Source organism: Trachurus japonicus, chromosome 15 (assembly GCF_045865225.1).
Source record: "Trachurus japonicus isolate A0001 chromosome 15, Traja_1.0".
Taxonomy (NCBI): Eukaryota; Metazoa; Chordata; class Actinopteri; order Carangiformes; family Carangidae; genus Trachurus; species Trachurus japonicus.
Genome location: NC_140921.1, coordinates 20026692 through 20045347, shown reverse-complemented (window position 1 = coordinate 20045347; position 18656 = coordinate 20026692). Strand labels below are relative to the sequence as shown.

The 18656-nt window shown below is 43.5% G+C and overlaps 1 protein-coding gene across 2 annotated transcripts in view; it reads left to right on the top strand.

Annotated features, from left to right (window-relative positions):
* The window catches only part of slc35f3b (solute carrier family 35 member F3b), a 52193-nt gene that overhangs the window by 25386 nt on the left and 8151 nt on the right, over positions 1-18656 (top strand). The window contains exons 1-2 of one of the 2 annotated variants that reach the window (XM_085800322.1): positions 3057-3326; positions 14389-14731. In XM_085800322.1, the coding sequence (XP_085656448.1) occupies positions 3251-3326; positions 14389-14731 (419 nt within the window). In that variant the 5' untranslated portion in view covers positions 3057-3250. Of the gene's footprint in view, positions 1-3056; positions 3327-14388; positions 14732-18656 lie in introns of those variants that run through there. The other variant, XM_085800321.1, reaches the window with a different exon arrangement.

Below are 18656 nucleotides of genomic sequence, written 5' to 3'. Positions count from 1 at the left end.
AAGACTGATGATGTATTTTTAAACAAATCAGTTAACTGTAAAGTATTGTTAAAGTAATCTTAAAAAACAGTACACAGTGTAATTTTCAAATACAGTACAAAACTGTAGTTTTTAGTAACAGTAACAAATATGTAATTTTACAGTAGCATAATGGTAACCCAGCTGCCAGTTGTTTACTGTTTTTATAATAAAAAAACAGTCCCATACTGTTTTCTTCATTAACAGTAAAAAGCTGTAAATTTCCATGACAGTAAAAAACTGTAAATTTTACAGTATCATAATGGTAACCCAGCTGCCAGTTCTTTACTGTTATTTTACAGGAAAATTCTTAACATTTTTTTAGCACATCATATCTATTGATTTTACAGCTTTATATGAATCATTCCCACATGTGGTTGATAACATTATAGCAGCAGAGTGTTTTTCTGACCTGGAAAATAGCTGAAGCTTCCCTAATTATTCAGCATGAACAAACATTTAAGAAAAGTACAAGCCTCTTTCTCGCACTCGAACACTCTTACACTGTACATGCAGGAATAATCGCCTCCCGTCCCGGATCTGCTTCCATCAGTCTCTGGGTAGAAACGGGGATTCAGGAGGCTGCATCAACCTCAAAGGATTTGGCTCTTTGCTCTTCTTCATTGCTCATAGACGCTTATCCCTATTCTAATACAGCATGTGAATGTGTGTTAGAGAGAGAGAGTCGTCATGTGGTGTCTTAGAGCGTGGACTGGTTTGATCCTCCTCCGTGTTCACAGATAAAAGTCTATGAGTCACTGACTGGGATCTTTTAATGATCTCGCCCGCTCCACCTATTTCCACCTCCCTGTCTTTTCTATCAATAATAGCGGGTACTCCTCCGACTGAATCTTCATGTGCTTACCATACAACTGAAAATTGGCAGAATTAAGCCAGTTCGCAAACACAGCTGGCAGCTGCAGAGCCAGAGTGGGACACACACAAAAAAAGGAAGAAAAAAAAAGGATCTCTCATACAACAATATCATTCATAGGTGACGTGTTAATAATGTTTATCCATCAAACATCCTGTGCTGCCCTTTTAGTTCATTCACTCTGACTTCTCACGCTTCATCCATTAGCTCCCATCTGCTCCTCCTGAAATCTCCCATTTTCAAACCCAAACACAAGAGGAGTGGGAAGCGATGGAAAATAGTAAAGGACCAGTGGATTTTGTTGCTGGGGGAACATCAGGATGGGTCCGGGCAGAGTGTTTTTAGAGCTGCCTGTCCTAGTTAGGCAGGGCAGGGGATTCTTCCCTGAATGTGAGGTACAGTTAAAGCAGTGAATTATTCAGTGCAGCTTCCTTTACTCAGCACACACACATATGCAGAGCAGGTCACTGCAGACACACATAGTATTTATGTCTTGGAGGATGTTAAAGCGAGGTCACAGTGACAGTGGAGGCATTCTCAGATCAATACCCAGCACAGTTCAATTTGTACTATACCACTGACAGCAATCTGTTTTCCTCTGACGTATTATCTCTTTGTGTATAATGGTTTCTGTGACTCAGGGGATGACATGATAACAGAGAAGGGGGTTGATCGGGCACCGTGTCAGATGACCTGCTGGGTGCTGAACGGCTCTCAGTGGAGGAGAGCTGTATGAAACTTGATGTGAAGCTCTGAAATGTCACTTCAGCTTTCAAAACCAATTTCTGTTGCTGGCAGAGGGGAAGCGAACAGACACGAGCCATGGGAAACTCAACAATGTGCTCAGCACCTCTCATTCGCCTCGTAGATGGGCCTGAAAATGTTACCCATCGCACAGTATCGAGAACAATCTCAACTGAGATCACACTGTCAAAGTCAAACACAGGCTATGTATTAGGTCTATATACGCATTATTGCCACAGTTTTTAATAGTATTCCTGGTCAGCACTCAATATAATTACATTATAAATTTACCTCTACAAATTTGTTTTCATTGCTGGATGTGGAATCCATCATTCAGGCTGCATTCAATTACCAGGATGCAATGCAGCATGTAATGCAGAGCTGCTGTTTGTAACTTTATCTCATTCACATTAGCCTCACTGTTTACCATTCACCCTCTTTACTCTACGGCACTGCTGTTTTACATTACTCTCAGTGTAAAGTGAACATTTCAATATGTGAATTGGTTTGGCTGCACTGTAACAACAGATGCACTAGTTGCTCTTCTAAAAAAAAAACTAAAGTATCTGTTCAGGGAGTGTTTGCTGACCCTCCATAAACTGCACCTGCCTTTACCACCAAATGAACCAGAACTGAAATCACATGGATTATCTACAATCAATATCAATCAATATCAAACAGCATTGCCACAGAGGCAGGGATATAAAAGGAGGAAACTTACATAATCATCTTCCACAACCAACATTTTTGTAATCAGTCTCTGGGCTGATTTCTGATTAAATGGGAGTTTAAACAGGGATTGATTAGCACAAATGTGAAAAACAACAGTAAACAGCCATTTAATAGACTCGACATAGTGGAGTCTGGGGACTTTTTCCATGATGCCTTAATTGTGCGGATTGCACGTGGTCTGCCATTAACTTGTCTCATTACATTTTAATTTACTAGAGACAGACAGCACCATGTGTGTAAAAGGCTAAACACCCCGCCCTCCAATTTCATCTGCATTTGTCCCATCAGATCTGTCACAACGTCCATTTATAGCCCAGAGTTTGTCTGCACGGTGCCAGGTCAGAGCCTGCGTCCGGTCAGACCCACGCAGAGCTTCCTTAAGCCCGGGGGGGGGGGGCACAGCCACGGGGGGTCGGGGAAGACAACCAGGCACGATCGCTTCGGGACAGGGGGCGGTGGGTGGGTGGGTGGATGTGATGCTGTATGGGAGGGGGGACGGGGGCGACTGATGGATGCGTGAAGCCGGCGAATTGCAGCAACTGTCAAAGTGTACGTGAGGAGAGACCAACCAGGACGCACTGGCTGGATACAGCAGATTTGGGGAGGGAAGGCGAGTGGAGGAAGGGAGGGGGTGGGGGGATACGACAGAGGTAGAGAGGTAGAGAGAGAGAAAGAGAGAGAGAGAGAGAGAGAGAGAGAGAGAGAGAGAGAGAGAGAGAGAGAAGCACCAAGAGGGAGTTGGATGGATTCAAGGGGACAGAGAACAGGAGACCGGCTCCAGAAACATCAAGAGTCCCATCAAGAGGTCTGGTGTCTGCACCAAATCAGCTTCAGGGATGTAGTCGAAGCGGTCCAGAGCTCAGCCCACCCGAGCTCATCATCATGAAGAAACACTCCGCAAGGGTTGCCCCGCTGTCCGCCTGCAACAGCCCGGTGCTCACCCTCACCAAAGTGGAAGGTAGGGAAGGGGGGAGGGGAGGGGGAGAGTTCCCATCCATACAGCCCGCCTGCAACTGCGCAAACCGGGAAGAAGCTGATGGGCTTTTGGGGGGGTGGGGGTGGTGGGGGGATTGCCTGTTGTGTTTTTATCTCCTCTAAATTTAGCAGCATCCCTCTGTTGATCTCACATGGGGAGAGTATAGAGGATTTCAGCTTCTTATATCTCACTCAATGCCGCTCGCTCTTGGAGCCAAGGCGTCAACTTTAGGAAATCTTTCTTTTCTGCGGGCGAGGTGGTGGGGGGAAAAAAACACGGGAATCAGCCGAGCGCTCAACTTCACGTCAAAATCAATGATGCAACGTTTAATGCAAATCGGACATAATATCTCTGATCCATTTTTCTGTATCTGACACACTCAAAATTATAATTGCAATATCTAATTATCATTTTTCTGAAACGATGTTATTTTGCAGAGCAGCCCCCCTCCCCAAGAAGAAGCAGCCTGAAATAGACCTGCATGTTTTGTCCAAATTGCCACGTTATTGACGCACTGGTATTTTTCACTCATGCTGGTCAGATGAAGACTGTGCTAAATTCTACTGCTCCTTAGGGAGGGTCTTAAATTGTTATTGCAGCAGGGATTCCCCCCTCCCCACCACCATCCATCCATCCATCCATCCATCCTCCCTCCACCCTCCATCCCATCATCACAGGCAGCTAAAATACCAGAGCATCATCACGCCAGAGCAGCTGGGACATGAGCCCAGCAGCGAAGCATGTTAATGGTCCCTGTGACTGCTCTGTGGGACTGTACTTCAGCAGTGGCTTCATTACACGGGGGTCTCCCTGCTTTGTCTGCTGTGAGGAGCATGATTATTAGGTTTCCCACTGACATCATGAAGGGGACAGCTCCTCACTGTCTCCTTGCACGTGAGTTGTGTGTTGTATGTGTGTGTGTATTTCCATGCCTGTCCCGTGACTTCTTCAGCAAGTAGCCTATAATACACTGTCATGGCTCTCCTCCTGACTGTACAGTGTGTCTCTGCTGATGTTCTCCTCAGCCTTATGCTCGTGCAGGAGGAGGGATGTTGTGCATTTTTTAATCTACCCCACAGCGCATAGGACTGCTGAATGTTATCAGTGTTTTTTTGTTTTTGGCGTATAAGCACAGAACACTCAATTGGCTGCTGATTTCACAGCACACTCCAACAGAACAGCATCAGCACCTTCAATCTAATTATAAATAATTTGGATGTTCAAACTCTCAAATCTCCATAACTTCAATTTTCTGATAATAAAACACTCATTCTATGGCACAGGGAAATCCTTAGTCCTACAACCTAGTTATGGCTAATAAAATCAGATTGATTGATCAGATCATTGGTCATACAGGTGAATGTTGCAGATATATTGTGTCGTGCAGTAAAGTAGTCCTTGAAAAAACACTGATAGTGACTTGTGACACTAAAGCAAGTGTGAGTGCACTGCACCCTCTATAAAAAAGCCCGTTTTTAATTCATAAAATGTAAATTATGACAATAACGCAACTACCTGTTTAATGCTCACCCTCTGTTTTAGTAGTTTTGTGTTGTATCTGGAGTCACAGAGCCTGTTGTGCTGACTGAGACTGGTCGGTGACACTGCGTCTGTGCTCCAGGTGTTCATGAGAGCACGACAGTCTGGACTATTAACTGAAAATAACTGAAAATACTTCATTATTCATAATTTATGACGAGACCAGCTGCTAGAATATGGATGAGTGAATTTTCATGCTGTTTTATATGGACACCGCAGAAATCTATCATACTAATAAACAAGATGCTGTAGCCGTTTCAGGCATTCAGTGTAACCGTGGAATAATCACTGCTGCTGGATTACCAAAGGTTTTAAGCTTATTAGAGTGAATGTCAGCTCAAAATATTTTATTCTCAGAATAACTGAGATGGCGAGGGGCTTTCATTTGACAAGCCTCTCTGTGTGCAGAATTAACAAAAGCCATAGTGTGACACAAGACGGTGGATGGAGAAAGGAGAGTGTGTGTTTGTGTGTGTGTGTTTGTGTGAGACAGTGTATCGTAAATTGTTTAAGGGAGTCAAAGCTGTGGAGTTTATGATGTGAACGTTCAGCTCTGAGCTTTGAAGGAGAAGGGAATCACAGGGGGGCCACAGCGGATCAACACACAGCTTTTCAGAGACTGTGCTGCTTACGTAACAGCAGCTCCAAAAAACCTCTGTTCTCCTCACTAACAACCTGCACCGACTGTCAAAGAGGGGTTTTTTTTTTCTTTCTTCAGTTCGGGATCCTCTGTGGTCTTTCTTTTCTTTTTTTTTGTGTGTCCATTGACATTCTCAGTTCGACAGAGTATCAGAGTGGCAGTCACAGCAAGAACAAAACCGAACAGATGTAGCGACATATTCAGCTCTGCTTAAACCAAAGTCTAATTTTTCCCTCCCTTCGGAACCGTCTCCTACCTACATCATTAACACGTCTTCGGGGACTATCAAGTTAACAGCTTTGATTTGCTTTGAGAGAAAGGTGCAACCACCACAGATCAATTTTGGCACCAGACTTAGTGGTAAAGTTGTCGTCTGACTGGGGGCCAGAAACACAAAGATCCATCACCGGGCAACACATCGTCCTGGTCTTTTAATGTTGCCTGATATTATTTTGTAGCCGAGGTCTTTTCGTCTGGGTGTCTCCTTCTGTCTCCTACAGCTATAATTTTGATTCACTGTCTTTTCTCCAATGCGTCCTTGTGACAGATTTACCCAGCCAGCAGCCCATGGATGATAATTATTGATTTCTCTTTGCATTTTTTGTGAACATGTCTTTGGGGAGTGTCTGTGTTGTTTCTGTGTCGTCAGCGGCTGGGGTGAGAAGTTCATACAAGTCCCTTTAATCTCTGTAATTTCATTACACGCTTTGAAACGGAACAGGCTTTTTTTTTTTTTTTTTAGTTTTTTTCAGAGAAGTGATTCAGTGTACACAAGTCCCAAAGGAAGCTGGTCATATTTCACCAGCTGCTATCAGGGGCACACTAAACCCTTCCCCAGGCGCCAGCGCACCTAACCACATATTATAGTCACTGAGTGATAGGACAGTAGGCCATTTAAGTAGAGATTTAGGGCACTCATTTAACATAGAATTGGCTTCTTTTCCCCCCAGTGGGATGACAAATCTTGTTTTTCACGATTCTTTCAGTTTTCAGAAATGTATTAAAGGTGGTATTTTTCTCAGTTCCCTTTGTAGGTGTGGCTGTAAAGATGGTTAATTTGGCCTGTCCGCCCGCTGGTTTTGCAGTGTGCATGAGTCATCGTCATCATAATGAAATCTGTGCATTTAGCAAAAGAACAGCTGCATTTACTGTACCTCTGAGAGGATGAGTCAAAAAAGTAGCGAGATCTAAAACATTCATGATTCCGTCAAGTTCAGACAAAGGACACAAGAACCTCCTGAATTGTCGATGTACAACACAGACAGAACATGTTTACGCTTCAAGCACATTCGCAAACACAATCTTGCATCTTGTATAAATTTGCATGTGTCTTATCTGTATGTAAATGCACTCTCAGGCCGTGCGTGAATATCAACAACCTCAATATGGAGATGGGGAAACATCTGCCGACACAAAGGTCAGACATACAGCACATGTGTGTTTAACCTGCGTCAGCGCTGTTAAAAGATCAGCAGAGGCAGCGATCACACTCATGTGTGAGTGTTTTCTTCCCAAGCTCCATTAAAAGGTTACTTTCATCCTTTGGATGTAATTGGAATTGACTTTGAAGGTAGTCAGACGCTCCTTCCTCTTCTCCTGTCTTAATTCGTTTGAAAAGCAGACCTTTCCCACTTGATAAGTGCGTAATGAATCCACGGTGGCTGAGCTTTTGGAGTGCGTGTATGGAGGAGAACTATCAGTTTTATGAACAAGATCAGACGTTAAATAGATGGATGGATGTTGCTGAGGTGCTAATATGATTCATCGTGTGCAAGTTCATTTGAGGTTTGCTGCCTCAACTTCCTTTACTGCGTATCTTGTTTGTCGTTGGCACAGAGGAGGACTGTCTGGAACAGTGTAGTGCTGTTTTATCTTTGAGCAAAATCCTCTGCAAGAAAGTGTAAAGAAGTCGCTCTAAGCTTTAATCCTAAATTGAAGGAGTTGATCCGAAAGCTTTCCTCGGGGAACAGGACGGCTGCCTGTCTTTCTCAGAAATGTGTAGCACAGTGCAGCGGACCAGCTGTGTTGTACCTACAGTATAGGTAGACTAATTATTACAAAGCTGGAATCACAAGCCTACAAGCACTTGGAAGTAATTGTGCACTGCTCAGAAGTTGTGTCAGCAAAAAAGAAAAAAAGTGTGCTGTGTGCGTTGTTGCATTTCATCTGTGAAATTGACTGACTTGGCACTTCACTCAGTCAAAAGCTGATTTGATAAACTCTTTTTTACTCTCACATCATTAAAAAGCTAATTGATCATCAGACAGTATGGGCTGTTTTACATCAGTGTTGTGAAGATCCAGGTTTATGTGTGTGTGATAGATTCCCTGCATCATCAGTGGCCTTGGATGGAGGGAGGGAGGGAGGGAGGGAGGGAGGGAGGGAGGGAAAGCGCTGTTTGGGCAGACGCTCAGAGAGTCCACTTGTGATGGTTGCCTATCCATTACTTCAACTGAGACGCTGTAGCCAATCTTTTAAAAATTGATTTGACGCAGAAAGTGCTGGGACTCGTGCCAGCGTGTTAAACTGCAGGTCAGTCACAAAGTATTCACAGTAGTGGTGGGTGGGGGAGTGGGGGTGGCTGCAAGAGATGCTTCTAGACTGGGGGGGGGGGGTATACTGTGGGGCAGTGTAGCTACCTGCTGCCAAATATGAGTAATAGCTGCTGTAACGAACAGTGCACAGACACACACACACAAACACACTCTGCTTTGCTTGCTTGCTTGCATGCTGTGTTTTGTCGTGTCGCTGACCAATGAGGCATCGGTGGGGGCTGCAGCGTTGACCCAAATCATGAGCATCTGTTGAACCAGCTGGGCAGGTCAGGCCAGTGACAAACAACAAGTTTCATACCCTGGTGTGGAAGTTGCTCCGACGTCCTTTGAGGTTGAAGGAGAGAGCAGTCAGGTGTTAAGGAGAGCGGGATCAGTAACAGCCCTCCCGCCCTTGGCTGCCCTCCTGGGCCTCTGTCCTCTGTCCTCTGTCCTCTCAGCCCCGTGCCGTCCCACCTATCAGGTGGTTGACGCAAGAGGGTGTGTTTTCCACCTGTCTCTCTGCTGTGTTATTGGGAGGGACAGGGCTTGTCAGATGAGCCTGCTCTGGTGTGTTGAAAGGCCTCTGACTGACAGCGTGGCTTGACCAAGCTGTCACAGCCAAGTATCACAGACTCCCACTGTCTGTCAGAGATTACAGAGACAGTGACTGCTGACTGTCTGTGAACTACCTGTCCCTCTCTCCGTCTGTCTGCCACTGACGTGACTACCATCCTTCTGCGATATGACATTTGTAGTTTATTGTTCCTAATACAAGATCCTGTTGTACAAACAAATACAGACTAGCATCTTTTAAAGAGGCCAGCCCTTGACTTACATGTCAGAAATGACAAACCAAATAAGCCAACATGGGATTGAAGGATTTATTTTTAAGGTATTGATTCAGTGATTGATGCTGTGTGACAGCCAAAACAAGTTTAAAGATGAGCAAAGACTATGTATTTGTTGGCTTATTTTTCATCCAGATCCAAAAGGTTAAGTTAAAGGGTCATTTCACCCAAACTACAGTTAATATTTCCACTTGCCTGGTGCCTTCAGGCATATGAAGATAGTTTTTTTCCCCGCCAATCCACAGCACACATTATCAATCAGGATTATGTCTTTGGAAGACATTTATGCAAATTAAAATTTCTGACTTTAAGATGAACTGGCCCTTTAAGACACAGATTTATGTCTTTCAGATAATCTGTGTGTGAAGCCAAATGAGGACTTTGCACTGCAATCTTTGATTATGAGCTTGACAGAATAAGTAAGCTGCACCAGTTCATTCATATTCATCAATAAACACTGTCCCAGCAGACAGTATAAGACAAAAAGAAGAGTTCCTCTGAAGTATGTGCATCAGTGATTGATCTGTTTACCTCTTGAATCACCGAGGCAGGGCGCTGCAGTGCACTCTCACTCCCACAGAGGTGTCAGCGAACAGACAAACCTCCGTCTCTTACCTCAGCATCTCCCACTTACTATACGGCTGAGGTGCCAGGGAAACACTCCCCGACAGTTGCACGACCACCCTGACAAAACGACACGATGCCTGATGCTACCGTCGCTGCTGCTTCCTGAGAGGATCTTTGTTCCTGAGAGTGAGAGAAAGAAAGAGAAAGAGAAAGAGAAAGAGGGAGATAGAGAGGGTGCGTGAATGGTGTGGGCGGTGGCCCGTTCAGGGAGCTACAGGGGGAAACATAGCGGGGCTTTCTCGGCGTGTCACGGCCAGGTTCTGTGAAGTGTGAGAACAGGCAGGCAGGCAGGCAGGCCTCTGCTGGCACGTTTGGGATTTGCAGCTATCAGCAGGAGAGATCTGCACTGCAGAGTCTGCAGGGGGAGGGAGGAGAGCGGGAGAGGGAACGAGAGCTGGTCGGGAAAACGGGGGAAGGAAGCGTTGTGTTGAGATGGAAGAAAAACTGGAAAACTGGCTAGTTAATGGCCAGATAAGTCTCAACACCAGTCAGAGTGATTTGACCATACCGGTGGCAGGACGTTTATTCAATACCAAGCCTATGAGGTGCTCAGTGTACTAAAACACTGGAGGCAGATAAATGACCACATAAGATACAGATTGATTTACTGCCCCTTTGTGGTAAAGTCACTGATTTGTGCAAAGATTTTTTCCTCGTGGCTAAAATATAATCCTTTAACTATAAAACCACCTTCTCTTCTGTTGAGCTCACCTGCGCCTGTGCATGTTAAATCCCCTGGTGTTAACTCAGCAAGAGTGGCTGTGATTAATACACGTGAGGAGGCAACATGTAGGAGCCATACAGCGCTCAGCTGTCAGCGTGGATCCAAAGCTGAGCCTACGAGGGTGCCACACACTCTCCTCCTGTCTCCATTGATTTCACAGATTCCTGTTAGGTTCATTTAAGTCCATTTGGACACAGAGTGGGTTGAATAGAAGGAGATATTTTCATCTATGTGCTTAATTCTAAATTTAGCATCTTTGCGTATCTGCAACTAAACGTAATCCAAATCTCTTTTAGCATGTAAAATGATGAGATTACTTACAAAATGTTACATAACAAAATGAAAAGAAAAACAAAAAATACTATTACTAGACCTATTTACTGTAATGAAGTCGCTGTGGTGCCAAGGGCGTTGACCTTGACGGTTGACATTTGATCACAAACTGATAAGGTTAAGAGCTTTCACTTAATCATTTAGCCGTTACAGAGGGAGACTCTCTCTCTGGGTGATTCAGTCATGGTTATAATGGCCTCAAATGTCATTAGCCTATCTGAGGATCCTTTATTTCTCCCTATCAGCCACTCGACTGACCCAGCTCTCTCACGCTGATGAGTCCAGCAGCGCTCCGTGTTGCTCATCACCGGCAGTGAAGGTTGATCCGGCATCATTAGTCACCGTCAAGCTAAATGTGAAAGGAGTGCAGTGTCTTTAAATTATCGAGTCATTGCCTCATTGATGTCTCAGCATTTACTCACAGCAGCTTTGATTAATAATACATAATTCATTATGTGTTTCGTTTAATAAAGAGAGACTGGGGTCTGTGTAGTGCTGAGTGACAAGTGCCGGCTGTGCGACAAGGAAGATCACTAATGTAGTCATGACACTTCACATGTGCCAGAGCTGGAAGTGCTTTGCTGGACACCCAGTGCCTCTCTGGGGGCTGATTGGCTTGGCCCATCACTGCATTTGGAAGATTAAACTGTGCTGCAGTATGGAGCAGCGGCCAGGGCCACGGGATGTGGGATGGAGGCCCAGGAAGGACAAAAGCTGGGCAGCGTAAATAAGAGATGACCTTCAGGACGAGACAAAGAGGCTTGGAGCTCAGAATAGAGAAACTTAATTCTCACCCTTGTGCCCAAGACTTTGATAGACACCCCCACGTGTGTCTGTCTCTTTTTTTGGTCTTTGCTGATTCATCATTTCAAAGCAGATAACAGACAATGATCTTGAATCATCTTTCATTGCGGCCGAATGTGTCCCGGGGGCTGTCGGATGTGTCGAGTGCTTCTGCAGCAGGGAGCATTGTTCAATACAGTATAATTACATTTTAATTGCATCGCACCTTTGCTTGCTGTAGAGAAACAAAATAAGAATCTCTTGTGTATTCAGTGGGGAGCCCGGGGGAAGCCGGGGCATTAGCATTAGAGGCGATAGTCATCAGGGAAGTTAATCTGTGATATGATGAGACCACCTGGCAAGGTCAGAGGCAGCTCTTCCAGGAAGAAGGAGTCGCCTCATTGGGTTTGATGGATTCTCTCTTATACGGGTCTTTTGTAAAATATGCAGCAAGCAATGAATGTTAGACAATAGGTGTCGTCGTTTTGATCATGCAGGATGTATTAACATAAAGATCGACATCGTCATCATGCCGTATGGAAATAAACTGACACAGGGCATCTCAAGTAATACGACTTCAGCGTCTTATTGATGCTGTACAATCATAATTTCCACGGTGTAACTCCTGCCTAAGTTTTCGATTTATTCTTGTCTCACCGAGGCCTTTTGAAGTGCGCTCCATATTCCAGTCAGCAGTGTACAGTGCCGATGAATCGGCAAAAGGCTCCCCACAGCACATCATTACCTCTGGAAACACCATTAGGGAAATATCACATTTTTAACTTGTTGGAAGGCAGAAAGCTGCAGAGGATGCATAAAGATGCACGGTGCGTTTTATAAGAAGCCGATATTGGGTCGATGTTTTTTGTTTTGTCCTCTCGCTTTCCTGATTGTGGTGTTGCAGCTTCGTTCCCTGTGGTGAAATTATAACTACAAGGTCCATTTGGCTGAAAGACGGTGTAAAGTCTGATTCACTGGGGCTTTGCTGGTGTTACCTTGATGGGGCTAATGTATCATTCATGCAACATCACTGTGGGATAAAGGAAGCTGTATAACTGGTCTGAATGGATATCTGCTGTATGACTTTAACTGTTGTTCTCAGAGGAGAAAATTTCAACACAGACGACCTGCACTTCTAGAAGGTCGTCTTGATGGTTGTGTTTTCGCTTATTAATCCTTTAAAATTCACACATGACTAGGAAGCAGTACTTGTAGCAGTTTCTGGAGAGACAATGGCTAAGTTTAATGACTTGAGGACCAAAAGTGACCTTGGTGAGTGAATCAGGTTTGAAGAACAGAGTGGGTGTGAGTGGGACAGAAAACAGCTCTGCAACACATCAATTCACACGTAATTGGAGAAGTATGGAGCCTGTCAGGTTTTTTAGATGCGAGCAATAGAAAGCTAAGTGTTTCGATACGTGCCTTTGTGGGCTCGCCAAGCACACCTACACACACACGCTCTTGTTATTGTAACTCATGAGGTGGAGAGGAGGTCTTGGATTGGATAACAGATCTGTCCTCTTTTGTCCTCTGTTTGGCTGCTGCCTGTCACACTCGATCACCATATTTTTAACTCAGATGTCTGATTGATTACCCTCAAGTTCAATTAAACTGCAAAAGCAGCTATTTTTAGCCAGGGAGAGACGGCGAGATACGGGTGACCCAAAGTCACTGATACAGAAGAAAGGACTGCTGTGATTTACTGCAAAAGATCTTTCCAGGTTTATACAGTATATGCATGTAGAGAGCCGATCTATTTTCTAAACCAGTGGTTCCCTAACCCCTAAATGAGACTCCCACCCCTCCTCCATCTGATAAGATTGATGCTTTTAGATGTTTTATTACAGAAGTGTTTGACACCCATGTCCAAAATAGTCAGTAGAAATTAATTCCTCTTTTTGTTGGGGCCCACAGGAACCCTCTTAGAGACCCCTGGTGTCACATCCCAATATTATGTCTATTTATTTCACATTCAGCTCAAAAGACAGCAAAAACATCCATCCTCACTCTTCTGAACAACATCACAACTTACAGAAATGTAGGCTATTAAAGCAGAAGTAAGCGGAATATTTGTGTTAATATAAGTCTTAAATACTGTAGTTCTATCTTCTGACAGCAATCACTTATATAGAGTGTTTGGTCCGAAACACGGGTCTGTCAGTCACTCTGCTCTGCTGTAAGCTGAGGAGAAAACTTTCCTTGTATCCTACAACCTTTATCCAATGAGGAGAGAGAACGGCATAAAGGGGCGGTCCTCTCTGTGTGTGCAGCCAAGGGATGCGCGTGAATGTGGTGACGTAGGGACGAGGGCGGGGACTGCTAACTCCATCGGCTGACAAGAAGTTAGCCAAAACCACCGGATCGCTTCTGCTTTAAGTACAAACTTGAACAATATCAATAAAATTTATTTTTTTTAAAAACTGCACAAATGTTATATTTTATCTTAAAATGATATTTCTGGGGTGCCGTACAGCTCACTGGGTTGAGCAGGTGCCCCATATGCAGAGGCTACGGCCCCAGTTCGATTCCCATTGCTGGATGTCATTCCCCCTCTCTCTGTCTCCCTATTTCCCCAACTGTCCTATCGATTAAAAGCAAAAAGCCCCAAAAAATACTTTAAAAAAAGGAAGATATTTCTGATCATCATCTGATTATCTGACCATAGAGGTATGAGTGTATTTAGTTAGTCAAGTCAAGTCAAGTCAATTTTATTTCTAGAGCACATTTAAAAACAACAGTGTTGACCAAAGTGCTTCACATACAAGATTAATTCAAACAAAGACAGGACAGACACAAAGAGACATTAAAAACAACAAGTGAGTGGGAATGATGGATGGGCAGTTCTCATGAGACTGAACTAAAAGCTAAAGAGAAGAGATAAGTTTTTAGCTGAGTTTTAAAGATGTCTATGGAGGGTGAAGATCTGATTGTTTGTGGGAGACTATCCCATAGTTTGGGAGCAGTAACTGAGAAGTTGTTGTTGTTGTTGTTGTTGTTGTTGTGTGTCCGTCCACAGGAGAAGACCGCCCCAGGGAGAATGTGGTGGGCACAACAGATGCACAGACGGCCGGCGGTGCCGCAGGGGCAGAGTCCGGCTCCAGCAGGCGGAAGCTCCACTGCTGCATCAGAGTAACGACCGTACAGGTGCGGAAGGCCCTGTGGGGGGTCGCCATGGTGATGTGTGTGTGCTCCTCCTGGGCGGGCTCCACCCAGCTGGCCAAGCTGACGTTTAAGCAGTTTGACGCCCCCTTTACCCTCACCTGGTTCGCCACCAGCTGGAACTGCCTCTTCTTTCCCCTCTATTACATCGGCCACCTGTGCAAGAGTCCGGAGAAGCAGACGCCCAGACAGAGATTCAGGTGAGGAGACGAAGAAGGATTATTTACATGGCAGCTCCTTTCAGAAAAGAAAAAGGGGGTGGATAGAATAAACAGAGATGACAATGGTATATAAAACAGCCTACAAAGTAAGCCGATTAAGCTCCTCTAAGACCTTGTGGGAGGCTGCTCCGGAGTCAAGAAGCAGCAACAGTAAAAGCACAAGCACCATCTATGACCTTGAAACAGCCAGACGTCCTCGCTCTGAAGGCCAGAGGCTCCAGCCGCTGGTCACAGGTCACAACGACTGCTTTTAAATAAAAAAAGCTGCCTGATCTTATAATCCTCTGTGGGCTAGTTCAAAAGTTATATCTCAAAACCATTTCTACCCTCACAGGGAGAAACTAAGAATGCCGTAATGTGCTATCTAAGCTGTATTGTAAGTCTATATACCGGTAGATAACTAGCTGGAGGTTTTTTTGTAGAATGTGTTACAGCAGCTGATGCCTGAAAAAGTGTTGACATGTTCAAATCTTGATGTTTAAAAGTTTTTCGTTTTTAAGGAGCTGAGATTTTTAGTTGAGATCAAAAGCAATAAAATACAATTGATACAAGTGAATCTCTACACAGTGAACACTGTTGTATTGTAGAAACGGCTGGCAATGCATCAATGTAGCATTTTTAGGGCAGAGAATCCATCTTCAGTAGTCACAGCACCGTCCATCCACCCTAAAAGACTGTTCACACTTATTTAAAATAACCGATCGATGATGTGGCTCCAGTTCTTTGCTTTCTTTCTGTGGCGAAATTGTTTTTCTGATTGCCTCCTCTCATTGTTACGGCTAATGGGCCAAACACACCCACCGCGGCATGCAGGCAAAATAAAAGAGAACAATATCAACAGCATCAGCTGTCGTACAATTTCACATCATGGAAGAGGAAAGTCATTTTCCCGACGGCAACAGCCTCAGTGGAGTCGACCTGAATGCAACACAGATATTACCCACAGCTGAAATGCTCAGGAGTTTCATTCTGTGGTCATTGTTGAGAAAGCTCGAGGGGAATACATGAACACAGTGGTTACATCTGCTGAAAGACGAAGCTGAAGGGTCATCAAGGACAAAAAACAGAGTGAAACTACCAGTTTCTCATGTCAATTATTAGATGAGTGAATAGATAAATAAATTGATAAAATAGACAGGAAATTGGTCTGTGTTTGATGCGGTCCAAACCAATAACTACAGGTCAATAGCAGATTAGAGTAGCCAAGAGAATAAACCCATTAAAGCTAAGTACAATAAAACTGTCTGTTTAAAAGCAAAGCAACAATAAAGGCCAAGGATACATGATGTTTACTAGAGTATCAGTGTGTCCAGTGAGGTATTTTCTTTTATAAAGCTGAAATCTAAAATACCTCTCTAAAACCAGGCTCTGTATGAAGAACAAACTCATACATTGTTAAAAAACTGTTTTTCCAACTGACTATAATTAGATCTTAAATCAGCAGCATATTTGAATTCCAAATTAATCTATTAACTTTACAAAAACCTCTTCATTTTTTTGTATATGCGGTTCCCATGCTGTCTTTCGTTATCCTGCTGCGGCAAACAAAGTATTCCTGGGTGTGTTAGAGCTGCTTTCACAGATGAAACACAGCATTAATCATGGTCTTTAGACAAAAGTCTTATCTCTGCTCCCTGCTAAGCTACTTTAGTACAAAGAGAAAAAGGAGGCAGAGGGGTGGAAGGTGTCGCGGGGGGGTCAGGTGGGTGAAGCTGGGGAATCGAACATATATTTCTGATGTCACTCTTTCTTTTTTTGATGGCTTACACGAGGATCCAGAGGCAACATGCTCCAAATACCAAACACTTTGTTTCCCCTGTGTTTATTCACTTTGTGGTGAATCAGGCAGTGCAAAGAAATAGAGACCAGAAGTCGACATTTGTCTGTCCTGTATCTTTAAAGAAGCAGCCAAAGCAGAGGGAACGACCCGACACTGAATGCACACTGAGTGCATTGCTCTCTTTGCTTGTAGTTGGAGATCTGAGCTTATTATGAAGCTTTGAATGAATGCTGTTATAAGGGTGAAAGCTGGGAGGGGTTTTCACTTGACAGCAGCAATTTACTTTTGAAAAAATACCCCCATGAGTTAAGCTTTAGTTTTTATTTTTGACATTGGAAACAGCAGTTTGTCAAAATGAATGATAATAATAGTAATAGCACAAGCTCTACTGGCTTTCGATTACATCATATGAGCTCTGAGATTGCACAGTTGAGTAACTTAACTCCATGAGCTATGCTACTTACTTACTATCTTAAAAATATAAAGATATGTGTTTTTCTATCAAATCATCAATAACTTGCACAAAAAGACCATCAATTACAGTATAATTGTGAAATATTGTCATCATTTTTATTGATGCTTCTGATTTGCTCAGAAAGCAAATAAAAATGATCATAAAAAAATGAAAAAAAAATTCTCACGGGTGCAACAGCAAAACCGAAAACAAACCACAAAATTGCCATTGGTTTGGATGCCAAGACGATGTATCCAGTGTCTGTGATGAAATGGTGATAAACTTTAATGTGATTAAGTGTGAGAAGTCTTTTTTTCTTTAGTGTAAACTAAGTTGTCTGGAGCTGATTTATAACAGGAAGACACTGGGGCCAACGTGCAGCTACCTGCCGCTCCACGGTTGTTGCTGTTTCATCACTTTCACAGCCCCCAGATGCTTTCAGGGTAAACTGTGTAACTCAAGAGCACTGTAAACAGCAGCAGTCAAAATGCCAGCGTCTCGAAAATTCAATAATGTTATATTTTGATCCATGGGGGGATGGGGGAGTCGTGTAAAGTTTAGGAGGAGAATAAATATTTCTTGGCATCAGAGCAGCGGGACGCAACGTAAAAGCTCAGCAAGGAGAACATTTCAGAATAACTGAGTGGACGGGATCGCTATCAAGTATTTTGATACTGATACAGTACCTGCTGTCACTATTGGATTCATCACAGTGTGACACATTGACTGTCAGGACAATAGCTTTAGACTGTCAGCTTTTATTTTGGGGCAGTTCCATCCATTCATTTCAAATAGTTGAAAAGCTGCAGCCTCTCATGTGTCGTTCTCTATATTTTGGATCAAATCCAGATTTAAAACCTCCACAGAAAATCATCCATAGTGTATGACGATGACGCTTCATACTCTACTAGGAACACAGTCCTTTGAAGATGAGTTTGAATCAGTTCTCCAAGATAACAAAATGTCACCAGTGTGTTCATTGCTGATCACCAGATTTAGTTTTGTTTCCATCTCTCTGATTCATCACAGCCACAGATATAAACACAAACAGAGGAACCAGAAACAACTACTTCTGCTTGTCTAATGTGTATTCCTGTACACAGCTCACTGTCGGCAAATACACACTACAACATCCCACAGCTTTGATATCAACAATATTTCATTTTTGTTATGCTAAATGTTCTTTGTGGTGTGATATTTATTTTATTAACTGTTCATTTGTGGCAGTTTAACAATTTGGTGCTGAGCTGCTGCTGAAAATTGATTTCCAAATTTGGCCCAACTGAATTTGTAAATAGCCCTAGCTGCCTCGGTACTTGAATGAAAGTACAAAGGCAAAGAAAAATCACCTGAGAAGAAAAATAAAATGTCTAGTGTTATCAACATAGACGGCTGAATATTAGATCAGAAGTCTGTAACTTCAGTGCCTGGTGGCAGATCTTATTGTATTTGTAAATATTTGCCTATTTCTCTAAAGTAGGTCTCTCGTGCACTGTGGTGATGATCATTTAGATGTGGCTGTTACGGTGGGAATTACTTTAGACACTCATCACAGATTAGAGTGTCTAGTCTCAGAGGTGGCAGAGCTGTTTATAGCTGTAAATATTGATTATAGTCCCAGTACGGTAGTAATATGTTTCAACTCTGAGATTAGCTGTGCAACATTTTTC